Below are 26,838 nucleotides of genomic sequence, written 5' to 3'. Positions count from 1 at the left end.
GTTAAGGGCTCAGTAGGCATTCTCCCATTTAATCTTCACCTACCAGGCAACTGCTGCGGGACTCCTGTTCCTAGTCAATGGGTGTGGAAATGGAGGTGCATAGAGTAAAACTGCCTGGCCCAAGATTATCCAATTTATAAACTGATAAAGCCATGATCTGGACCAAGGCAATGTAACTCTGAGTCTATTCCTTCTTTTTTTTTTTTTAATTCATCTACTTTGGGTTTTTTGGTTTTTTTGTTTTTAATTTGAAACATGCAGAAAGTAGAATAGTATAGAGACATGTACCATGACCTAAATTTGACAATTGTTAACATTACAGACATCATGTCACCTCCCTGCTGAAGACTTTAGTGTGCACCTCTAAAAACAACGCAGGTGACATTCTTAACTATTATGTTATACTGACTCCTTTCAAATTAACTCAAAACGATCACTATAGGTTGTATTCCCCTAGCACTAAGCTACCAGCAGGTAAACAGAAACAGACATACTACTATGAACTGTTCCCTGCTTCTTGGAAAACAAGAACTGAACAAGAACAAAATGTAGAACGAGTACTGACCCATCTAAGAAGCTCTTTTGGATTTGTAAAATGCCATCATCCTGTTCTTTGGGCAGTGCTGACATTTTCAAAAGGGCACTTCCATTGTGGCAGGACCAACACCATATCTGTAGAAACAAATAAAGATTTACCAGATATAATAAACACAACTTAAGCTTAACATTTAAATGCATACGTGGAAATTTGTAACTTCAGTATGAAATGGCTGGACATACTCAACTTTATTAAGCCTGGGAGTATTTAATCACAACGAAAAAGAATGATTTAGTTTTAAAAAATAAACAGGTCTAGGTAGTCAGACACAGACTTATGGTCTAACAAATACCTTTTGACTTATCATCAGCTGGTAACCCAGATGATGACAACAACAACATTATTATTATTAGGATAGTAGCTATCATTCAAGTGCAGCTTATTACATGTCAGGTATGTTACATGAATTAACTCATTTAATTGTTATAGTAACTCTCCGTGATAGGTATAATTATTTATCCCCCTTAATAGCAAGAAACTGAGGCTTGGAGAGATGGAAGGACTTTCCCAAGTTGTACAGAAAGTAGCCACAGTGTGACTCTAAAGGTTGTGTTGTATACGAATGGCAAAAAGGGGGCAACTCTCATTAGAGAAAATCCACACGAGGAAGAATGGAATGTTGGCTATTTGACATAACTGAATTCAAGACTTGCGACATGCAAGGCACTACATTAGGTTGCGAGAGGGCACAAAGATACTAAGATACTGTGTCTTCCTTCAGAGCTTAGTTTCAAAAGGGAAATAAGCTTAGGAATAAAAAAGAAGGTAGAATGTATTATATAACAGAAGAAAGAAGTTTCAAGGAACACCACAAACAAGGCAAGGAGAAAGAAGTCACATGAGTGACCAACAGTGGCAGGCGAGGCCATTTAGGCTTTCTTCTGCTTTGGCAACAGGTTAAGGTGCTCAGGCTTTTTTCAGGATACAGTGGGGGGGTTTGTTTGTTTGTTTTTCAGGAACAAAAGGAGATTAGAACAGATCTTGGGGCAAAGTAATCTGCCAGTGGAGCCTAGATTGGAGAAGCCAGACAGACTGGTTGGACAGGTGAGTACAGTTGTGGACTTTGAGTCCTGCTTAAAGGCCCGGCTAAGTGCTTGAGGGTGGCTAAGGTCCAGCCCTTGCTTTGCTGACCAAGCCACTGGCCTGGGCTCAAAGGTAAACCTGGAGGAAAGAAAGACATTTTATAATTCAGCTGCCCAAAGGCGACACCTTTTTGCCATTTATCTGCCAGGTATAAACCATGCATTGGATATGCTAGCAGTGGCCTAGACCAAGAGTTAGAGATCAGCAAAACAATCCAGGTGATATTGTGCACTACACTTAGAAAATCACAAAGGGAAACTGGTTTGGGATTTCTGGGGAAGGTGATGGAATCAGCACATATTGGGTGTCTAGTACCAACAGGACCTCCATGTGTAGATATTCAGGAGGCCCCTAAAATGAGAGGAAAACAGGCCTAGAGCTCTAGACATGGGAGCTGATGGCCTGCTGCAGTGGGGGTGATGATGAGCCCACCCAGAGAGCAAGGACAGAGCGACACAGAACTGCTTTAGGAACTACTGAAGACAGCAACAACTCCCCTCTTGGGTCCAAGCCATACTTGAAGATTCATGATGAGGCAGAAGTGTTAGAACACTAAGATAATCAAAGGGCCCTTTGCTGCTCTTGTATTCCCTTTCTCAATGCCACGCTAAGTGATATGCAGAAACCAACACACAGTTTTCAGCTCTCTGCCTAAGGTGGTGAAATTTTGGTGCCCAGGCAATTGTGCCCCCTTAGTTGGCGCAGCTCACTTGGATAAAGGGGGAGATACTCTTAGCCATGACTGGATGGTGAGTCCTAAGAAACTAAGTGTTCTTAACCCTTTTTATCTCCTTTTCTGGAGCGGAAGGGGCAGAAAGCATAGTCCCTTGGTGATATCCAACTATAACTCATTTTCCATCTGGGGCACATGTAATAACTTCCAATCATAACTGTCTCATCTCATCTGAGGCATGAAGGGCCAACTCCCTTACTATTATCTGCGTGAAACAGTAAATAGAAACAAGTAAAGTTCCTGGTCAGAGAGGCTTCTCACAGTAATTTAGCAAAAAATCTTCTATTGCTGCAATTTCTCTCTCATAACAGTGAGGGCCAGAATTCTTAGTATGAGTGACTTCACAGACAAGAATCACAGTTTGTTAATCTTATTTGTTTTTATAAAAAAAGGAATACTCATTATTTGGTACATTTTAAGGTCCCTCTCTTAATAGAGTCAAAAATAGAGCTTTAAGAGAACATCTACAATCTGAGGCAGAAGGCAGCGTAAGTAAGCAGTAAAGGACCATGAAGGAGGTCAGCAGGCCAAGGGAGTATAGTGTTTCCGAAGCCAGGGCAGGAACTTAAAAGACAATGTCATCGGAGTCAAACACTGCAGTCATGTGGGGGACTGGGGCTGCACACTGCATAAGGACTCCTGGGAGGGAAATGTCCACAGTGTGTGGGGAGTAGAAGTCATGTTGCAAGACAAAATGGTAGCAAAAACAAGTATAGACTCCTTAAATATGCTTGGCAGTACAGGCAGAACAAGACAGCCCCTTGATTACTACAGAAGTGCCTCAGGTTAAGGGAGACAGAAGGATGTCTTCAAGAACACACACAGTAGAACAGACTTGGGAAAGGCAACCATGGAAGAGGGAAGGTCAATGGAACTGGGCTCCAAACGAGGCAATCAAGAGCCCAGACAGATGCCCAGATTCTGTATGAAGGAAACAGAAGCCCAGAGAGTAACAACAGGAGGTTGAATAGAAGTAAGCTGAGGGAGTTCTTGTCACTGTCCTGGATCCCGCTGGACTAGGAGAAAGGTCGTCACTGGGAGTTAAGAATGATACAAAAAACTTAAAGAGGATGAAAACCTGTTCACGCAGAGAACAATGATACAGGAACCAAAAGCAGTTAAATAGCATACTACTGGGCAGGACAAAGCATCACCAGTGGTTTTCACGGGTCCCGTTAAGTACAGTTTGCTGTTTGGTCTGAATAATCCATAGCAACGTTCATTTGCCCCAGAGGAAAAAAAATACGATACTCAGGGTTGAAGAACAGCAGCCAAAGCCTTTAGAATAGTAGCAAGGACATGAATAAACTGACAAATTATACAGGCCTTCCCTGAAAAGAAGTGAAGGCAGGAAAGAACAGACTGGGTGAAAAGCCAGGGTAGACAGCATGGAGACGTGGAAATGTTCTGGAACAGACTGTGGTAATGGTTGCAAAACATTGAGAATATACTAAATGTCACTATGGGAAATTTTATGTTACGTGTATTTTACCACAATTTTTAAAGATTCTGTGAACGAAAGATCGATCACTCATAATCTAGCCCCAAACTATCTTTTCAATCTTAGCTTCCTATGCACCTACTGCAAATTACCTGTTACTATTGATTTGAGTGCTTATATGCCAGGTCCTAGAGAAAATATATGTACGTGCAATCTTGCAGATCAGTGGTTCTCAAACTTTTTGGTCTCAGACCCCTTTATGTTCTTAAAAATTATTGAAGACCCTGAAGAGCTTGTGTCTACATAAGCTATAGCTATTGATATTTACCACCTTAGAAATGAAAACTGAGAAACTTTTAAAATACTAATTCATTTTAAAACAGTAATTACCAATTACCTGTTACTGTAAATAACATTTTTCAACCAAAAACATATAGGAAGATAAACGGCATTGTTTTGTGTTTTTGCAAATCTCTTAAACATATGGTTTAAGAGAAAATAGTTGGATGTTCTTATCTGCTTAACAACGAAAATAGCATGGAGAATAAGTGTAAATACGAGTAGGTTCAATAGGAATGACAGAAAGAAGAACAGGTAAAGACGAAGCCAGAGAGGGGCTTACAGACACTCACGTTACTTAGTTGTCACATTTTCTGTAAGTCTCTTAAGAGTCAGAGGAGACATATGCTAAACAGAGAACAGTCCAGATCACCTAAAGCAGGGCTTTTCAACCTGCATTTTGTGCCCCCCACCCCACCCACAAGGGGGGACATTTGGCAATGTCTGAACATATTTGTTGGTTGTCACAACTCACAGGGCAGGGGTGCTACTGGCACCTCAGAAAACGCTACTGGCAGTACTGATGCTATATATTCTATAATAATGGCCCCTACAACAAAGAATTTAATGGCCCCCACAACAAAGAATTATCTGGCCTAAAATATCAATAGTGCCTAGGCTGAGAAACCCTGTCTTAAACAAAACTAAAAACAAGAGGCTAAAGAGGTACTGTGTACATTTAAAAGGATTGGGTATTCTAGGTTAAGGTATGTAATTTCACCCATTCCAAATATAAAATAAATTACCTTTTAATTTGCTTAAGACCATTTCTGGTGATCTTAATGTTCCAGTCAAATGAAAATTTTATGTTAAAAGAAAAGAGAGGGAGAAAGAGAGAGAGAGATTGGGGGCTCTATGTTTCCTGGGTAGATGTACAAATTCCATCTTGTGTAATACTTTTTTGCTGTCCATTCACACAAACTCCACTGTAACTTTTGGGACGTATAAATATAGGAATAACTAATGAAATCAGAACAACTTTTCACAGTTTCTTTTCTTTTCTTTTTGAGACAGTCTTACTCTGTTGCCCAGGCTAGAGTGCAGTGGAACGATCACAGTTCACTGCAGCTTCGAACTCCTGGCTCAAGGGATCCTCCCACCTCAGTCTCCAGAGTAGCTGGGACTATGGGCATGTGACACCTTACCAGACTAATTTTTTTTTTTTTTTTTTTTTTTTTTTTTTTGAGACGGAGTCTCACTCTGTTGACCAGGCTGGTCTCAAACTCCTGGGTTCAAGCAATCTGCCTGCTTTGGCCTCCCAAAGTGCTGCGATTATAGGCATGAGTCACTGTGCCCTGTACATGCCACAGTTTCTATCAAGGTAATGCCTCAGGCTCCTCACTCAAATCTTATCAGAACACTTGCTACTTCTCAGGCCCAAGGCCTCACTAGAATGCAGAGCATCTACATTTCACACACTGCAGGGATGGAGAAGCAGCCTATTCCTACATATGTGAACAGTTCACCTCTGTTTCTTCCCACAGAGCATACCCTCTTTTCTTTTTTTTCTTTTTGAGATGGAGTCTCGCTCTGTCGCCCAGGCTGGAGTGCAGTGGCGTGATCTCGGCTCACTGCAACCTCCAGCTCCCGGGTTCACACTATTCTCCTGCCTCAGCCTCCGGAGTAGCTGGGACTACAGATGCCCGCCACCACGCTCAGCTAATGTTTTTTATATTTTCAGTAGAGACGGGGTTTCGCTGTATTAGCCAGGATGGTCTCAATCTCCTGACCTCGTGATCCACCCGCCTCGACCTCCCAACGTGTTGGGATTACAGGCATGAGCCACCTTGCCCAGCAAACAAACTGTCTTTTCTAGATTCCTCTATGAAAGACTGAAAGATAGAGACTCTTATTTTCATTCCTCTAACGCATTCATTTTCAAAGTGTAGTATACACTACCCTGGGAGGTCTCAAGATCCTATCAGGTGGTCTGAGAGGCCACAGATATTTTCATAATAATATTAAGATATAATTTTGTCATATGTACCGTGGTGACTTTTGCACTGATGGTACAAAAGCAGTGGTGGTAAAATTGCTGGTGAGAGTACCAATCAAGGCAGGGCCACTCAACTGTACTGATGCTCACTGTATTCTTTACTGCCACACCAGCAGAAAACAAGTTTCACTTGAGAATGTCCTTAATAAAGAACTAAAAATTATGAATTTTATTCATTGTGACCAACTCTGGCCCAAAAACATGCTTTTAAACATCTGAATCAGTGGCATGTATTCATTAAAATCTGTATCTAGGCAAGGTATGGTGGCTTACGCCTATAATCCCAGCACTTTGGGAGGCTGAGGCAGGCGGATCACTTGAGGCCCAGAGTTCGAGACTAGCTTGGTCAACATGGCGAAACCCTGTCTCTACTGAAAACACAAAAAATTAGCCAGGCCTAGTGGTGGGCGCCAGTAATCCCAACTACTCGGGGATTACAGCAACAAAGTATGCTGATGATCTAGAAGAAAGAAATGTCATCAAGTTTTAGTACAACACTTAATTCACAATATATGAAAGCTCAATTTCAATGAATACGATGAATACAAGCAGAGTGTTAAGCAGGAGAATTGAGGCAGGAGAACTGCTTGAGCTTGGGAGGTGAAGGCTGCAGTGAGCGGAGATTGGGCCACTGCACTCCAGCCTGGGCAACAGGAGTGAAACTTCGTTTAAAAAGAAAAAAAGAATCTGTTATCTACGGCTTCTCCTGAAAAATCAGGACATCTGGCAACACTTGGCTCATATTCCCATGTGGCACATACTGGCTGGCACTGAAGAGATGTCCCCCTGGACCAGGCAGAGGGCCTCTGGTTCACTGCAAGGTCATACTCATTACCTGCGTGGCCTCCAAGGGCTTCTGGGCATGTGACCCTGCTTAACCATACCTCCACCCATATGGGAGTGACCCTTTTGGTGAACCAGCTGTGCACACAGCACAGCATTTATTTATAATTCTCATTCCTTACTAAATACCCTGCAGGTCTGGCAATTCCCAACTGCCAATTAGAAACTGGAGTAACTGCCAGAGTCTTGCTTTCTTTGATCAGTGACACATTAAATATGGCTCCAATCCCACTCAATTCTGTGAAAACTAAGAAGTACTCCATGTTTTCTCTGGGAGAAAACACCACCATGCCCGAACAAAGATTAATGGCGTGGGCCAAAAGAAGCTTAAATTCTACTACCCTTGGTGTGGTTTGGCTCAGGTTCAAAATGACTTAGGTGTTAAACCAGGCTTGCTTTCAACACCAGACAGATCTATGATCCTCTTAAAGCTCCATTAATGTCTCTTCTAAAAACTCAAGTGCATTTGTGAAAACTTTAGAACTCTGTCCCAATCACGTTTAAGAGACTCCTCTAGGGAGTCCCTAAGATATTTTTGGATTGCTCTTGGACTGAAAACAAACTGTAGAACCAAAGCCAAGGGCTTTCAGTAGGATCATTTTTGCCAGGATAGACCAATGCACGACCCACGTCTCTTAGGGTTCCCAGATGCACTTACTGGTATGCCGTGACCTTGAAAGCGCTGCACATTCTCTTCAGGAAGAGGGGTGGGGACAACAAAGTATGCTGGCAATCTAGAAAAAAGAAATGTCATCAAGTTTTAGTACAACACTTAATTCACAAAATATGAAAGCTCAATTTCAATGAATACGATGAATACAAGCAGAGCGTTAAGCAGACGGGACCATATTTCCCTGTTGAGAACCAGCTCAGAGGAACTGCTGCTCTCGGTGTGGCATAAAGCACTCTGGACAAATCAGTGGGGAATCTAAGTCCAAACTGTGGCTCTGCCTGTGACTCTGTACAACCCCAGGTAAGTTATTCTACCTCTCTGGGTCTGTTTCCTTGTTCAGAAATGAAGGGATAGGAAAATATGATACCTAAAAGCATAGAATTATGAAATTGGGAGTATTATTCTCATCATATAGTAGCCAAATAAGCATCTGTGTTGTTTTCAGTTAAACTAATAGGAAAAACAGTAATTATGATGTTTGCTGCCCAGACATTTTATCAAGTGCTCTGACAAGAACATTTAAGTGCTACTGTGTACCAACCACTGTTCTAATTACTTAACATTATCCATTTAATCCTCCCAACAATTCTATGAGATATGTAATATTATTTCCATCTTACAGATAAAGCAACTGAGACACAATGCTGCTAAGACTCTCCCCTGGTCACACAACTAGTTAGCATACAGTGAAGCAGGGACCTGAACCCAAGCAGTGGAACTTCAACTTCTATAGGAGAAAATTTAGTCTCTAAAAAGAACCAACTTGTTAAGTAGTAGGACATGGCAGAATGAAAGATCAAAGTTACATGGGGACATCATCTCTTAGGCAGCAGATGCAGGTTTCTGTTAATAAGAAAACTGCCTAAGTTTCTATCACTGTGAATCTGTAAGAATCTGTAAGCATCTTTCCCTCAAAGAGCTTGAAATAAAGACGCACAAGAAGTAAGGTGCTTATGGTGTTAAGTTACAACGGAAAATAATCAATGGCGTTTGTATGCATGCTGCATGTGTGATGTAGATCAGTTCATAGGAGATGGAGCAACAAATAAATATTACCATGGGGCTGTGATCATCAAAACCTAAGGTGTGGAAAACTATCAGTCTAGTTTCTTCAACACATTGCAAGAAAAATATGATGGCTTGAAAATCTACAGATGAAGCAATTTACCAAACCTACCAATCTCACTGAATCTTGATTAATTTTAAAAAAGATTAAAAAGATGACAGACAAATGGTTTAAAAATCTGTAAGACACGGCCGAACACAGTGGCTCATGCCTGTAATCTAGCACTTTGGGAGGCCGAGGCAGGCAGATCATGAGGTCAGGAGATTGAGACCATCCTGGCTAACATGGTGAAACTCTGTCTCTACTAAAAATACAAAAAATTAGCTGGGGGTGGCGGCAGGCGCCTGTAGACCCAGCTACTCCGGAGGCTGAGGCAGGAAAATGGTGTGAACCTGGGAGGTGGGGCTTACAGTAAGCTGAGATTGTGCCACTGCACTCCAGCCCGGGCAACAGAGCAAGACTCCGTCTCAAAAAAAAAAAATTGTAAGACACTGGGGAAAATCTGAACAGTAACTGGATATTAAAAAATTAATGGGACATTTGAAAGGTGTGGTAATGGTCTTATGGTTATATTTATAAAGAGTCCTTAATTCTTAGAAATATATACTGAAATATTTGTGAATGAAATGCCACAAACTTTGGAATTTATTTCAAAATAATCCTGGCTGGGCATGGTGGCTCACGCCTATAATCCCAACAGTTTGGGGGCCAAGGTGGGAGGGCTGCTTGAGGCCAGGAGCTTGAGACGAGCCTTGGCAACATAGTGAGACCCCACCTCCACAAAAAAAAAAAAAAAAAAAAAATTAGCTGGACATGGTGGCACATACCTGTAGTCCCAGCTACTTGGGAGGATCACTTGAGCCTCCAGGAATTCAAGGCTGCAATGAGTCATCACTGTGCCACTGCACTTAAGCCTGGGTGACCCTATCTTTAAAAAATTAAAACAAGATAATCCAAGAGGAGGTGAAGGAGGTGGGGGTATAGAGAAAACAAAATTGGCCATCAGTTGATAACGGTTGAGTCTGGGTACTTTAGGGTAAATGGGAATTCATCATATCTTCTTTCCTTTTATACTGCTTGAAATTTTGCATTTAAAAAAACATCGGCTGGGTGTGGTGGCTCACGCCTGTAATCCCAGCACTTTGGGAGGCTGAGGTGGGTGGATCACGAGATGAGGAGTTTGAGACCAGCATGGCCAAGATGGTGAAACCTCGTTTCTACTAAAAACACAAAAATTAGCCAGGCATGGTGGTGGGCGCCTGTAATCCCAGCTATTTGAGAGGCTGAGGCAGAAGAATCGCTTGAACCCAGGAGATGGAGGTTGCAGTGAGCCAAGATTGTGCCACTGCACTCTAGCCTGGGCAACAGAGCAAAACTCTGTCTCCAAAAAAAAAAAAAAAAAAAAAAAAAAAAAAAAAAAAAACCTTGGGCTGGGCATGCATAGTAGCTCACATTGTAATCCCAGAATGTGGATCACCTGAGTTGAGGAGTTCAAGACCAGCCTAGGCAACATGGCAAAACCCCCCCTCACTACTAAAAATATAAAAATACAAATATAAATAAAATATAGATATAAATTTTTTATAGTCATATAAAATATAAAAAATTGAGCCGGGCATAGTGGCGGGCACCTATGGTTCCAGCTACTAAGGAGACTGAGGCGGGAGAATCACTTGAGCCCAGGGGGCAGAGGTTACAGTGAGCAGAGATTGTGCTACTACACTCCAGCCTGGGTGACACAGCGAGACCTTGTCTCAAAAAAAAAAATCCAAAACCAAGAAATCTTAAGTAATTAATGAAGAAAAAAGTTCCAATAAGATTGTGATGGAAAACCAGGTTTGGGAACTAATGGTCACTAAGACACTTCAAACCATCAAAACTGTGAAGAATGTTTGCCTTCTGAAGTTCTGAAGTACTTGAAATATTTATTATAAGTCTGCCTGAACGGGTGACTGGTAAGGCATCCCTTTTTCAGGTGTAGTCACTGAAGTAAAAACCTCTTCACAGATCAACTGCTCTTAAAACTCAGGCTGCTCATTCAAATCAAGTGGGAAGATTAAAAGATTACCAATGTCCAGGCTCCATCCAAGAACTATTAAATCAGAAGCTTAAAAGCTCTCCAGGTAAGCAGTTGGGATGAACACTGTTGTTCCAGAAGAACCTGCTACTCATAGTTTCAGCAGCATGACCTGGAAGCTGATGAGGACTGCAGACGCTGCAGCCTCCCTCAACCTACTGAGTCAGATTCTGAATATTAGACAGGAGCCTCCAGTGATTAGATACACATTAAACGGAGACGCACTGCTCTAGATGGTAACTTACAAACAGGCCACTGTTTCTCAACCTTTTCAGGACAGTCAACTGTGCAGTTGTTCAAACCAGATCCTGAGCTCCTTCCTCAGTGGCTCATGCTACAAAGCTGGACTGGGGCACCATGGTTTTAAAAAAATTTCCATGTCTTCCCCAACTAGTGAGGTTGAATATTTTAAACTATTAGTTCACTGGTTGGTTTTCTTACAGATAGTCTTTCAGAAGAAGGAAAAAAAAAAAAAAAAAAAAAAAAAGAACCAAATGTATTGGCAAATATCCCATCCATCACCTAGCAGAGGCGGCTATACAGAAACGAAGAATCCTGCAGTCAGTGAGGGGTGTGGAAGGTGTCCTCTCCTGACTACTTAATTCCAGGTGGATTCCACGGAGTCCCCACTGTGAGATTCCCATTGGATAAAGCAATTAATCCTCCCTCCTTGGAACGCAGTCATTTCAGTCATTAAGATGAGTTTAGAACACAAAGTAAACAGTCCCTGCAAATACAAGATGACTTTACTCATGGAAAGTTGTGTATCTACTCAGGCACAACCACCCAGAACAGCAATGTCTTCCTGTGCCTGCAAACACTTCCTAGGTCCCTCTGTGTGGTACACACTCCATAAGGCCACATACCATCCTATGCGTTTACAGGGAAGTGGGATGAAAGAAAGGTTAGGAGAAGAATGAGAAAGAGAAGACACCTGTGGCACCGAAATAGCCAGCTCTGACCTTGTGGGAAAGTGAAGTAGATAGTTCCTTGTTCTTATCCAAACTGACTGCAGGTCCCCCTCTAAACACAAAGAGGGCTTTTTCCTTCTTTCTCCTATTTATTGAGCTCCTCTTAGAAGCCAGTCACGGTGCTGGGTACTGAGGATATAACAATGTGCAAAAACAGCATCCTTTAACTTCACAGAGCTGTAGGCTGCAGAAACTCACATTAACTAAATGATACAAAATAACAACAGGCTGGGCGCGGTGGCTCAAGCCTGTAATCCCAGCACTTTGGGAGGCCGAGACGGGTGGATCACGAGGTCAGGAGATCGAGACCATCCTGGCTAATACGGCAAAACCCCGTCTCTACTAAAAATACAAAAAACTAGCCGGGTGAGTTGGCGGGCGCCTGTAATCCCAGCTACTCGGGAGGCTGAGGCAGGAGAATGGCGTGAACCCAGGAGGCGGAGCTTGCAGTGAGCTGAGATCTGGCCACTGCACTCCAGCCTGGGCGACAGAGCGAGACTCTGTCTCAAAAATAAATAAATAAATAAAATAACAACAAACTTGCCATTGCAGGGAGTGCTGTGAAGAGGGGCAGACAGAGCAATGAAAACTCAGAAGGACATCTGACTTAGTCTTGGGAAAGCCCGCAAAGAAAGTGGTACCTGGGGCTGGGCACAGTGGCTCAAGCCTGTAATCCCAGCACTTTGGGAGGCTGAGGCGGGCGGATCACTTGAGGTCAGGAGTTCAAAACCAGCCTGGCCAACATGGTGAAACCCCATCTCTACTAAAAATACAAAAATTAGCTGGGCATGGTGGCACACGCCTACAATCCCAGATACTCAGGAGGCTGAGGCAGGAGAATCGCTTGAACCTGGGAAGCGGAGGTTGCAGTGAGCCGAGATCATATCACTGTACTCCAGCCTGGGTGACAGAGTGAGACTCAGTCTCCAAAAAAAAAAAAAAAAAAAAAGCGGAAGCTGGGGTAAGATCCAACTGATGAAGTGGAGTTAATTATACTTGTGCAGTTAGAATCAAAAAGGACTTCCAGACAGGAGCCTGCGGGCAAGACCTGTGGCAGGGAGGTCAGTATGGCCGAGGGGTGGGACACAAAGCTGCAGTCAAACCATGAGGGGCCTTGAGAGTGCTTGTTGAGGGCTCTGTTCTATACCAAGAACAGCAGGAAGCCACTGAAGCTGGGGACAAGTGCCATGAGAGGCGTGTGGAGTAGCTTGCTTGGCATGCGACATGGAGAATGGATGCTGGGGCACCAGTGGATGGGGGACACCATGGAGCAGAGACTACAGTGGTCCAGGGGGAAACAAATCAGAGCTTTTCCTGTATATTTCTAACATGCTAACATCTATGCAAATGCCAACTAATTAGTATGTGGCAGGATGTTTTTTAAAAACAATTCTGGGAACTTACGTTAGTATCAACATCTTATTACAAACTATTATCTCCTAGGAGCAGGGGTTTCTAACTTCTTTCTGAGCAAGGGCTAGCTTTATCCTTTCAAGCTTTAAACCAGCAAAGAGAAAAGAACAGGGTGTGGCTGATAATGAGGTCCTTGGTGGGGGTCACGACCCCGGCAGGCCCTTCCCCACCATCACCACAGCTCATACTGTGAAGGGACTGCAGGGCAGCGGTGAGGGGGGCCAGTGGCGCAACCTTGTAAATATTGAGAATGATCAAAATCAAAACTGATGACTGAAGAGGCCTATCAGAACCATGATACAAAGAGCTCCACAAAAATACAAAGTTGTATGAATCTGTTAATAGGGTGTTAGGGAGTATGTTCCAAAATGATAATATTCAAGCTTCTGAAAACAGATTATACAGTCATGCTTTAAAAATGTAGGTCAGCCAGGTGCGGTGGCTCATACGTGTAATCCCAGCACTTTGGGAGGCTGAGGCAGGCAGATCAGTTGAGGTCAGGAGTTCAAGATCAGCCTGGCCAACATGGTGAAACCCCGTCTCTACTAAAAATACAAAAATTAACGGGGCATGGTGGCAGGTGCCTGTAATCTCAGCTACTCAAGAGGCTGAGGCAGGAGAATCACTTGAACCCAGGAGGCAGAGGTTGCGGTGAGCCGAGATCACACCACTGCACTTCAGCCTGGGTGACAGAGCAAGACTCTAGTCTTAAAAACAAACAAACAAACAAAAAATGTAGGTCAGATCATATCTGCCTCTGCTCAGCCTCCCTCTCACTGTCCTCCCAACAAAGTCTCTGGACCCATTATCTCCCACTCCTCTCCTGTGCTTGCTCCTCTTCCACCCCTGGGCTACTTGCTGTTCCTCACACAGGCCTTTGCCCTTATTCCTCCCTTCACTTGGAATGCTCCTCCCTCAGGTGTCCTCTGACTCAACCTTTCACTTCCTTCACTTTCCTATGCTCACAAGCTACCACGCAAAACCTTACTCCCACCATGCAAAACCTTCCCGACTGACCCTCCCATCATCACCTCCAGCAGTCCCTAACCAAGTGCTGGATCTGTTTTTCTCCACAGCACTTATCTTTTAACACGTTATAATTTACTTCTTTATTCTACCATCATCTTCCTCCCTCCAGAATGATAGCTCCAGGAGGGCAGAGGTTTTCAGGTGCCCTGTTGATTGCTGCCATCTCTAATAGCTAGGACACTGCCAAGCACATGGTAGGCACTCAAAAATTTTTGTTGAATGAATAAAAGAAGTACTCAATAAAAGGGAAGAAAAAGGCCGGGTGCAATGGCTCACGCCTGTAATCCTGGCACTTTGGGAGGCCGAGGAGGGCGGATCACGAGGTCAGGAGATTGAAACCATCCTGGCTAATAGGGTGAAAACCTGTCTCTACCAAAAATACAAAAAATTAGCCAGGCGCGGTGGCAGGCGCCTGTAGTTCCAGCTACTCAGAAAGCAGAGGCAGGAGAATGGCGTGAACCCGGGAGACAGAGCTTGCAGTGGGCTGAGATTGCGCCACTGCACCCCAGCCTGGGTGACAGAGCAAGACTCCATCTCCGGAAAAAAAAAAAAAAAAAAAAAAGGTAGGGCACGGTGGCTCACGCCTGTAATCTCAACACTTTGGGAGGCCAAGGCGGGTGGATCACAAGATCAGGAGATTGAGACCACGGTGAAACCCCGTCTCTACTAAAAATACAAAAAATTAGCCGGGCGTGGTGGCGGGCGCCTGTAGTCTCAGCTACTCGGGAGGCTGAGGCAGGAGAATGGCGTGAACCTGGGTGGCGGAGCTTGCAGGGAGCCGAGATCGCACCACTGCATTCCAGCCTGGGTGACAGAACAAGACTCCGTCTCAAAAAAAAAAAAAAAAACAGGGAAGAAAATATACAATATAAATTCAGACATGCTTTAAGTTTTACACTTAGAGATACAATAATGGCAACAACAATAAAAAGATACAAATATACGAATTCATTTTTGAGTATTTAAGAGACACTTTAAGATTTTCTTTAAAAACCTAGAATGGCTGGGCACAGTAGCTCATGCCTGTAATCCCAGCACTTTGGGAGCCTGAGGTGGGAGGATGGTTTGAGTCCAGGAGTTTGAGACCTGCCTGGACAACATATTGAGATCCCAGTCTCTGCAAAAAATACAAAAATTAGCCCAGGTTTGGTAGTGCACACCTGTAGTCCCAGATACTCAGGGGGCTGAAGTGCAAGGATCATTTGATACCAGGAGGTAGAGGCTGCAGTGAGCTGTGATCACGCCACTGCACTCCAGCCTGGGGGACAGAGAGAGACCCTGTCTTAAAACGAATAAATAAATAAGTACGTAATAAAAAGCTAGTATTGATGTAGAGAAATAAACTCTCATACACTATTGGTAGGAATGTAAAATGGCACCGTCTCTGTGAAAAAGTCTGTAAGTTCCTCAAAAGGGTAAACACAAATTTCCACAGGATCTGGTAGTCCACTTCTAGGTAGTATACCCAAGAAAAATAAAAACATACATCTACACAAAAATTTGTAATTGAATGTTCATATTAATATCATTCATGGCCAGGCACGATGGCTCATGCCTGTAAGTCTAGAAGTTTGGGAGGCCGAGGTAAGAGGATCGCTTGAGCCCAGGAGTTCAAAACCAGCCTGGGGAACACAGTGAAACCCCATCTCTACAATAAACAGAAAAATTAGACAGGCATGGTGGTGCACGCCTATGGTCCCAGCTACTCAGGAGGCTGAGGTGGGAGAATCACTTGAACCGAAGCAGAGGTTCCAGTGAGCTGAGATGGCACCACTGCACTCCAGCATGATGCAGCATGGGTGTCAGAGCGAGACCCTGTCTTAAACAAAAACAAAAACAAAAAACCAAAACACGTTATTCAAAGAGGCAAAAAGTGAAAATAACCCAATTGTCCATCAACTAATAGATGGATAAATTAAATATATCCACAGTATGGAATATTAGGAATAAAAAAGAATGAAATTCTGATACAAGCTGCAAAATAAATAAACTTCGAAAACATCATGCTAAGTGAAAGAAGTCATAAAAGATCACATATAATATGATTCCATTTATATGAAATGTTCACAATAGGCAAGTTTATACTGACAGAAAGTAGATTAGTGGTTGTCTAGGGCTGGGGAGGAACAGAGAGGCATTCAGGGAAAATGGGGAGTGACAGTCAATGGGTATGGAGTTCCTTTTTGGGATGATGAAAATGTTCTAAACTGACTGTGGTAATGACTGCACAACTCTGTGAATATACTAAAAAACAATGAACACTTTCAATGGATGAATTGTACAGCATGTGCCCAGCATGGAAAGCTTACCTCTCACAGACTTTATAGCCTTCGTTGACACTCACTGCTTTGTATTTCATGTTGCCTTTGGTCCGTTCCAGTTCCCAACACCAGTCCTTAAGTGTGTCAAACATTATGGTATGGTTCTTGGGATCAGTGACTAAGAGAACAAAATGTAAAAGACGATAAAATCCTTCCATGAAGCACTGGTATTTTCATTATGTGACAGTCCCTCCTTAGGTTTTGGTTTCCTCCACTAAGCCCATTTTTATCCAAGCAGAATAAATTGATTGCTTAATCCCAACCTTGTTCCATTTTTTGTCATTAATCCAAAATTATGACTGAGTCTCTGTCTTTTTTTTTTTTTTTTGAGATGGAGTCTTACTCTATTGCCCCTGCCGGAGTGCAGTGGCCTGTGGCGCCATCTTGGCTCACTGCAACCTCCTCCTCCTGGGTTAAAGTGATTCTCCTGCCTCAGCCTCCTGAGCAGCTGGGACTACAGGAACGTACCACCACATATGGCTAATTTTTGTATTTTTAGTAGAGATGGGGTTTCACCATGTTGGCCAGGTTGGTCTCAAACTCCTGACCTCAAGTGATCCACCTGCCTCAGCCTCCCCAAGTGCTGGGATTACAGGAGTGAGTCATCACACCCGGCCAGCTCAGTCTTTTTACATTGTAGGAACTGAGTTCCACTCCTTGGAAAAGTAATTTATAGCTCCATTTCTAGTCATCTGATCATGAGTTAATTTATATAACACAAGAAGATCATGCGAAGCACTAAAATATAGGCTTGGCACAAATGCTAAAGTGACAAAATATTTTTAGCCCTGCCAATGTGTGCATAAGACGGCCAACTAATTTGAATAGTATCTCAGGCTCTTCAATGTAAATCCTCCTTCAGTTTGAAGATGCACTGCTTGTAAGAGGATTTGTCTAGTGTGACAACTGGTTACTGAAGGTCATAAACAGATGATAGCCATGGTGAGGATCAGGGCCTGCTAGCCAAGGGCTGAATCATGGTTATGGGCACGTACTTCTATCCCCAACCCAGCCCTGCCACTACCTTCTAGGATAAAATGCCCTGGAGCACTGCTCTTGCAGACTAGCAGATCGTCCTTGGTCTTCTCCCAAGCCACAGCACTGCTTGCCGGGTATTTACACATGTACCACAATAGTCTTGAGTATATACACAACTTCTATCACAAAGAGTTCAAGTCTTTGCACATCTAAAAAAACCAAGCCTTCTGGGAAAAACAAAGTGTTTACAAAAATTACCCCAGCTCCTTTTAATAAAACCAGATCATAGCAAAAATAAGAATGATGATGATGATGATAATAGTTAGTGCTTATATAGCACTTACTAGGTACTGTTCTGAACACAACACCTTTTTTTTTTTTTTTTGAGACGGAGTCTCGCTCTTTTGCCCAGGTTGGAGTGCAGCGGTGCGATCTCGGCTCACTGCAACCTCTGCCTCCCAGGTTCAAGCGATTATCCTGCCTCAGCCTCCTGAGTAGCTGGGATTACAGGCACCCACCAACACGCCTGGCTAATTTTTGTATTTTTAGTAGAGGCAGGGGTTTCCCCATTTTGGTAGGGCTGGTCTTGAACTCCTGACCTCATGATCCACCCACCTCGCCCTCCCAAAATGCTGGGATTACAGGCATGCGCCACTGTGCCCAGCCTATATTACATTTTATTAACTCAATCCTCACAACTCTATAGAATAGATAATACGACAGGTATGATCATTTCCTCCATTTTACAGATATGGCGCAGAAAGGTCAAGTAACTTGCCTATGTCACAAAGCTAGGCAGTAATGGAACTGGGATTCAAACCCAGGAAACTACAGAAGAAATTTCTGTAAAGTTCTAATCCTGCCCCTCCAAATCCCACCAAAAAAAAAAAACTTTACCACAGTAGGCCATCTTCTAGGCAATACAAGAAGTCCTTCCCTAAAATGCCATGTCATGAGCATTTAGGACCTTCCAACCTAAACACATTTGTGAATTATGAAGCCAGGGAATAATTAAAGGCATCAAATTGCAAAGCACCCACCTCTACAAACCCCTATTCAATGAAAAAGCTATTTGGTCAATTAGCATCTATGAGTTATAACCTTTACTTCTCAAAAAAAATGAGGGCTGGAAGGAAGTAGAAGAAGAGTGGAATTAAATCAGAATGAAAGATGCTATTAATACATATCCTGGGCCTCTGGCGCAAAAAGCCACCAGAAGGTAATGAAACTGCCAAGGTCGATCAAGGTAAGGGTTTTGGCATGCTGATCCACATACGTTGGCAGGCTGAGAAAGTGTCCTATGCTGGGTACAGAACAAAAATCAGGATACAAGGAAAATCAGAATTCCTGAAAGGAGAACACGATTTTGCAAATGTGCACTCAATAAATGTTCATACAAATTATAGTAATCAACAAGTCATCTTTGTATATGTCATACTGCCACAAACTCTAAGTCAGCACCCAGTTAATCAGCACTTGTATACATAACTACAGTAAAAATCTGTCATTCACAAAGATAAACTTAATGAATTAAGGGACAAATTTTATGTTCAACCTAAAATTACTGGGAAGTGTATTTTATGTCAGTGTAATTCTCTGAGCATAATCCATCCTCAATAATATGCAGTTTTACTCTCAATTAACTCCCAATTAATGACTGCACCTTATGTGCCATCCATTAACAATTTATAGTTCTCACAAGACTTAATGCTGCTATTTTTAAAATAAAGCAGAGGTTTTCTTATCTTAACAGAGTTAAGTGTCATCCCCAGGATCACACAGCTAGAAAGCAGCAAGGCCAGGATGTGAACACAGGTCAAATGGACACCAAAACCTATCTATACCTTTTCTATGAAATCACCATAGCTCCCAAAATGCAGCATGCTCTATGAGATAGCTACATCTCTGTACACGCCAATCCTTCTGCCCAAAATACTCCTTTAAGCCTACCAGATGCTCCACTATCTACTAAGGCCCAGGCTTCTCCCCCGATAGTCCACCCACCCCCAGAGGGTGGATGCCTCCACAGAGGACACATCACTCAGCTTCCTCTCCTATATGACTTTACGCTTTTTTTTTTTTTTTTTTTGACTTTACACTTCTTGAGGGCAGGGATTTAGTCCTGTTTATCTCCATATACCCACAGAGCTTGGCTCACAGCAAGCAGTCAATACATATTTACTAAAAGAACGGATAGTGACAAAGCAACTCTGCCTTCCAGAAAGCCCTATGACAAAGCCTTGTGTGCTTTTAAAAGAAACTGCTAGGCTGGGCATGGTGGCTCATGCCTGTAATCCCAGCACTTTCGGAGGCCAAGGCAGGCAGATCACTTGAGGTCAGGAGTTCGAAACCAGCCTGGTCCACATAGTGAAACCCTGTCTCTACCAAAAATACAAAAATTTGCCAGGCGTAGTGGAATGTGCCTATAATCCTAGCTACTCAGGAGGCTGAGGCAGGAGAATCACTTGAACCTGCGAGGTGGAGGTTGCAGCGAGCTGAGATCCCGTCACTGCATTCCAGCCTGGGTGACTGTGAGACTTGTCTCAAAAAAAAAAGGAAAAAAAAAAAAAAACCAACAACAACAAAAAAACGCTGCCACTTCCCTGACAAAAAGTACATAGGACTCAGGATCATTCAACATCAACTTCATGTTAAGAGTAATGGAAGGAGCCAGGCGAGGTGGCTCACACCTGTAATCCCAGCACTTTGAGGAGCCAAGGCAGGAGGATTACAAGGTCAGGAGTTCGAGACCAGCCTGGCCAACATGGTGAAACGCCATCTCTACTAAAAATACAAAAAAATTAGCTGGGTGTGGTGGCACACACCTGTAATCCCAGCTACTCAGGAGGCTGAGGCAGGAGAATTGCTTGAACCTGGGAGGCAGAGGTTGTAGTGAGCCAAGATCATGCCAGCACACTCCAGCCTGGGCGACAGAGCAAGACCCTGTCTTGAAGGAAAAAAAAAAGGAATAACGAACAGGTCCTTGAACCTGTAATCCCATCACTTTGGGAGGCCGAGGCGGGTGGATCACCTGAGGTGAGGAGTTCAAGAGCATCCTGGCCAACAAGGTGAAACCCTGTCTCTACTAAAAATACAAAAATTAGCCGGGCATGGTGGTGTGCGCTTGTAATCCCAGCTCCTTGGGAGGCTGATGTGGGAGAACTGCTTGAATCCATAAGACGGAGGTTGCAGTGAGCCAAGATCATGCCACTGTACTCCAGCCTGAGCGACAGTGGGAGACTCCATCTCAAAAAAAAAAAAAAAAAAGAAGAATGGACAGAACAAGTAAACAGACTGAGGCAAAAGAACAAGAAGAAAACAGACATCTGTGAAAACACATCCAATGCTAGGCATTGTTAATGGCTAATTCAGATGACCCAGAGTTTTGTTCTTAAAAGATTGCTCTCTTTTTCACCAAACTGAATGAAAAACACTGGGAACTTTAAGTTTTGTCTTACTAAATTAGTTGCTGGATGCGCTTTTCTTATGTATAACTGTGTCCCATTCCCCCTAAAATATTTGCTATAAAGTATGCTCTGGTTGTTTAAAAACTTCCTAGAATGCAAGAAATTCTCTATAGTCTTATGAAATAAAATCAAGTATATTTAAATAGAAAAAAGAAACCAGGGACAAACATGGTTATTTTAAACGTTTCTCAATTTTGTTTCCCTATAGTCTCACATTCCTAGTTATAATATATTGATCTTATTTTTCTTTTTTTGAGACGGAGTCTCGTTCTATTGCCAGGCTGGAGTGCAGTGGTACAATCTTGGCACACTGCAACCTCCATCTCCCAGGTTCAAGCGAGTCTCCTGCCTCAGTCTCTCAAGTAGCTGGGATTACAAGCGCACACCACCATGCCCAGTTGATTTTTGTATTTTTAGTAGAGACAGGGTTTCACCATGTTGGCCAGGATGGTCTTCATCTCCTGACCTCATGATCCACCCACCTCAGCTTCCCAAAGGGCTGGGATTATAGGCATGAGCCACTGTACCCAGACCTTGATCTAATCTTTCTTAAGATGTAACCAATCAAACAATCCCTTGCAAAAAGCAAGCAAACAAACCTAAAAGAAGGTAAACAAAGATCACAGGAGGCCTGGCCCAGTGGTTCAAACCTGTAATCTCAGTACTTTGGGAGGCCAAGGTGGATGGATCACTTGAGGTCAGGAGTTTGGAACCAGCCCGGCCAACATGGAAAAACCCCATCTCTACTAAAAATATAAAAATTAGTCAGTCATGGTGGTGGGCACCTGTAATCCCAGTTATTCAGGAGGCTGAGGCATGAGAACTGCTTGAACCCGGGAGGTGGAGATTGCAGTGGGCGGAAATCACGCCACTGCACTCCAGCCTGGGCTACAAAGCAAGATTCCATCTTTAAAAAAAAAAAAAGAAAATCACAGGAAAGAAAATGTAGATATCTGAATGAATCACTCAAGCAAGGGGTGACCAACTGGTAGAGGAGACACGAAAAAACAAAACAACCCATAGATGGGTTTTCCCCCACTGGCTTCAGGTGGGAATTGGAAGGCTTCTGCTTACCCTCAAATTAGAACCCAGAAGATATTTACCTGTATTGTTTTGTGCAGCAGTCGCATAGGAAAACAGAAACAATCGTTTAAGCAGTTTAGGAGCCTGGGTATGATGAATTATGCCACTGACAATCTAAAAAAAAAATCGAACAATGGATATAGTTATGTTTTTGACAGATAAACACTAAGAGACAAGAGTCAAGGTGTCTAGGTTCTCAGTCATGCCAAAGGGGTTCCAATGGATCACACATTAATTCTCATTTGAGATCTGTATCTATGACATTAGTTTTTGAAAAAATGCCAAATCAACAGGACGCTACCATTTTGTCAGGTTTTCTTTCTTTCTTTTTAAAAAATTTTTATTATTTATTTTTTTCTTTTTTCTGAGACAGAGTCTCACTCTGCTGCCCAGGCTGGAGTGCAGTGGCACGATCTTGGCTCATTGCAACCTACGCCTCCTGGGTTCAAGCAATTCTCCTGCCTCACCTAGAGTAGCTGGGATTACAGGTCTGCATCATCATGTCCGACTAATCTTTGTATTTTTAAAGACGGGGTTTCGCCATGTTGGCCAGGCTGGTCTCGAACTCCTGACCTCAAGTGATCTACCTGCCTCAGCCTCCCAAAGTGCTGGAATTACAGGCATGAACCACCATGCCTGGCCTATTATTATTTTTGAGACAGAGTTTCACTCTTGTTGCTCATTGCAACCTCCGCCTCCTGGGTTCAAGCGATTCTCCTGTCTCAGCCTCCAGAGTAGCTGGGATTACAGGTCTGCATCATCATGCCCAACTAATCTTTGTATTTTTAGTAGAGACGGGGTTTCACCATGTTGACCAGGCTGGTCTTGAACTCCTGACCTCAACTGATCTACCTGCCTCAGCCTACCAAAGTGCTGGAATTACAGGCGTGAACCACCCTGCCTGGCCTATTATTGTTATTATTATTTTTGAGACAGAGTTTCACTCTTGTTGCTTATTGCAACCTCCGCCTCCTGGGTTCAAGCAATTCTCCTGCCTCAGCCTCTTGAGTAGCTGCAAATACCCACCTTGGCCTCCCAAAGTGCTGGGATTGCAAGCATTGGCCACCGTGCCCAGCCCCGTTTGTCAGGTTTTCTAAGAACTCTTAATTTCTAGGGAAAATTTTAAAACATAGTCTAATTTCTCAAAAACAAAGCGCCAAAAAAGATAAGTGCCACATTAAGTCAGATACTCCAAAACTCTGACATGTCAAAGACTTACAACTGATATCGGATGATAACCAAGACATAGCTGTTCTGATCCATTGTTGAGGCCTTTAGGACCTTCTTATGGAAGATAAGGGAAAGAAATCAATCTATCGCACTTTCTGTTTGTCTACCATGTGAAACTAAAGTGTATTTGGAAAAGTGACTAAAACCATTGTTCAAACTGAAGTTCCTGTCTTCTCAGGAAATTTTCTGTATCTATACTGTTCTTTTCTTGCTCAGAATAGATACCAGTCATGTTTATTATTCTAACTGAACTACCACACTCTCTTAAAGAAAATTAAGGAGTTACTACTACCTGTGCAAACTCACTGTAGCCAAGACAATATACATGAACAGGCCTCCTGCTAGGTTTCCCCTGATGTATTTATACCATCAGAGGGAAAAGTCTGAGATCAATATCTTAATAAGAGAAATCTTGGATACCACTGCACTTCAGCCTGGGTGATAGAGTGAGACTCAGTCTCCAAAAAAAAAAAAACAAAACAAAAAAAAAAAAAAAAAAACTTAGAAATTACAACAAATATCAAATTGATACAACTACTTTCTGACAAACTGATACAACTACTTTCTGACAAACTGATACAACTACTTTCTCACCCAGCTGCATATCTCAACTTGCTGTGGCAACCAGGATATTAAGTTTACTTAGTCTCCAAAAGCGTATCTGATTATTTGGCTTTGCTCATCCGACCTGTATATTTCCTCCTTTCCATGCACAACCACTACCTCCCACAGGTAAACTCATTTACTCACAGAAGTTGGAATTCTCCATCACTACTATCTTGTGGAAAGACTGTCATAAGTGGGAGAATAGGGATAAACTTTTAGCTGTTTCATCCTTCCTTCATTTTCCCCTACCGCCTCTTGACCTGGTTTACCACCTCCCACCATTTAGTGGCTCCAGGAATAAAAACATTATGAATTGAAGTATTAAAGGTACCATGTGCCAAGATGATACACAGGCATGCTTTATCAAACTACCTTTCACATTCTAATCAAAGAATATGGGATTACAACCAATTTCAAGTTCACAGAGTGAAAGCCTCCCTTTAACCTTCATGCAACGTAAGCAAAAACTAGAGCTAGTGGGGAAAACCTGATGGGAAATAAAACCTAAAAACACATGCAACTAGTTACCCTTTTGACTTCCTCTTCCTTTGTGTACCTCAGACAAAACTGGAACACTCGAAGGTCTTTGCAGTGGATAATGAGCTTCTCAGGGTATTTCTTCAGTTGTCCAAAGAGAGTTTTCTTTTTCTCATCAAACACTACAGATCAGCAATGAAATCAGGAAGGGAAATTATGTTACACAGCAATAAGTGAATGCTAAAGAAATGAAGTCGATGATCAATTTCTAGGGATACTTCCCAAGAATGAGAGGAAATGTGCTGCCTGCCTTTTAAGTGACTGCCAAAGGAAGCCCAATCTCTTCCAGCAGGGGCCCTGGCTCTCTGAGAGCAGTCAGGGTGCTTCACTCCTCTGGAGTAAGCACAAGAACGAACAGACTGGCCACTGTTGGCAGAACTGAATCCAGTGGCCCAAAGAAAACCCACTATGAAAGCTGATCTTATAAAAGATGAAAGGGAAATGACTAAAGACATGCTTTCATGACAGTCAACTCCTGGGTTTACAGCTAGGACCTCTCCTAAGACCCCCTCACTGTCCTAGAATTTGGACCCACTCAGCACCTAGTAGTCTTGAGAACATCATAAATGATCACTGAACGATTTCTGAAGATGCCCCAAATACAAAAATAGAGAAGTGGAACAGAGAGAGGCTTGGCAGGAGAGGCTTGTTTAGTCAGCAGAAAAGACATCCTAATGCAATACAACAGACCTTTTAATCACAGCAGCCTATAAAATAAAACCTACACAGCTAACTCTGATTTCAGAAAGTCTGATCAACATCTAGCATATAATGGCATCGTGTGAAATATTAGAAAGAACAGGTTCCAAGTTCAAATCCAAGCTCCTCTAGCTAAGTGACCCTATATAAACCACTATACATCTCAATTTTACCATCTATAAAACAGATTTAAACAAGATGATATATGTGAAAAAAATTTTTTTAATTATAAATGGTCATAAAAATATTATCATCATTATCAGCTATACTCTCAAAGGTTGCCAACACCCCAAGGGAAAACAGATACTTACCTCCATAAATCTGATCAACACAGTGGAGTGTAATGTCATTTTCTCCTACAACCTTATTCTTAAATTGAGTTTCCTAGAAGATTCAAAAGGAAACAACTGTGACTCCTCTGCATACTGTTAGACATTTATAGGCAGAGTAAATCACCATTCTCTACCTGGATATTAAGAAAAATGGGGAAATGTAGCAACATTCCTAAAAAAGGGACAATGAAGTGTGTGAGAAAAGCTCCTGAGATTCATTCTGAGACAGGGTTTAGCTCTGTCACTCAGGCTAGGCTAGAGTGCAGTGGGGTGATCTTGGCTTACTGTAACCTCCACTTCTCGGGCTCAAGTTAACTTTGCACCTCAGCCTCCTGAGTAGCTGGGACTACAGGCACACTCTACCTCTCTCAGCTAATTTTTGTGTTTTTTTAGAGACATGATTTCAGCATGTTGCCCAGGCCAGTCTCGAACTCCTGAGCTCAAGCAATCCACCTGCCTCAGCCTCCCAAAGTGCTGAGATTACAGGCAAGAGCCACCGTGCCTGGACCAGAACATGCCATTTCTGGGCTCCTCCTAGGCAAACCCACCATGCCACACACAATCACTTTGAGAAGTGGGGGGAAGTTATGTACAGGTTAACATTTCTCCACACAAATGTGAATAGGGGATTGACAGAGCTACCTGAAGTCAGCTTCAGAAAGAACAAGAGATTCACGTTTCTGGTGAATGCTCTTTGTACAGGACTATGAACCAAGCCCAAGGCCAGATGGAAGAGGCAGCACTGGTGCTGCTTTTTAAAAACCAAGGGTGATCTGGGAAGTTGGCACACTGGGACCAGGACGTGCCTTGGCTGGGTTTCCACTAACATATGGTGCTCTCCTAGTGGTATGGGCAGTTCTCTCCTTACTTAATTGCTCATTCTTCATGAGTAGGAACAAATTTCACAAGGCCACTGCTACAGGTTCAGATTTAACATAAGGTGAGCTGGGTAAGGCGGCTCATGCCTGTAATCCCAGCATTTTGGGAGGCCAAACCAGGTGGATTTCTTGAGCTCAGAACTTCGAGACCAGCACAGGCAACATGGCAAAACCCTGCCTCTACCAAAAATAACAAAATTAGCCAGGCGTGATGACACACGCCTATGGTCCTAGCTACTCAGGAGACTGAGGTGGGAGGATTATTGGAGCCACGACTGCACCACTGCACTCCAACCTGAGTGACAAAGTGAGATCCTGTCTCAAAAAAAAAATTTAAAAACACAACAAAACAGAGTGAACCTAAGGTCAAAGGCTGCATTCACCATCGGTTTCATTACTGACTCAGTTCCTAGGTTTTTTTTTTTTTTTTTTTTTGAGACGGAGT

At 42.9% G+C, this 26,838-nt stretch overlaps 1 protein-coding gene across 1 annotated transcript in view; it reads right to left on the bottom strand.

Moving 5' to 3' along the window:
• The window catches only part of MTMR12 (myotubularin related protein 12), an 89,142-nt gene that overhangs the window by 22,093 nt on the left and 40,211 nt on the right, over positions 1–26,838 (bottom strand). The window contains 6 exon segments of the mRNA XM_007961296.3: positions 566–672; positions 7,692–7,767; positions 16,572–16,701; positions 22,132–22,225; positions 24,476–24,606; positions 25,495–25,567. Coding sequence (XP_007959487.2) covers positions 566–672; positions 7,692–7,767; positions 16,572–16,701; positions 22,132–22,225; positions 24,476–24,606; positions 25,495–25,567 — 611 coding nt within the window.

The sequence above is a fragment of the Chlorocebus sabaeus genome, chromosome 4 (genome assembly GCF_047675955.1).
Source record: "Chlorocebus sabaeus isolate Y175 chromosome 4, mChlSab1.0.hap1, whole genome shotgun sequence".
Taxonomy (NCBI): domain Eukaryota; kingdom Metazoa; phylum Chordata; class Mammalia; order Primates; family Cercopithecidae; genus Chlorocebus; species Chlorocebus sabaeus.
Note: the sequence above shows the minus strand (reverse complement) of the source record. Positions and strands in the feature narration are given on the sequence as shown.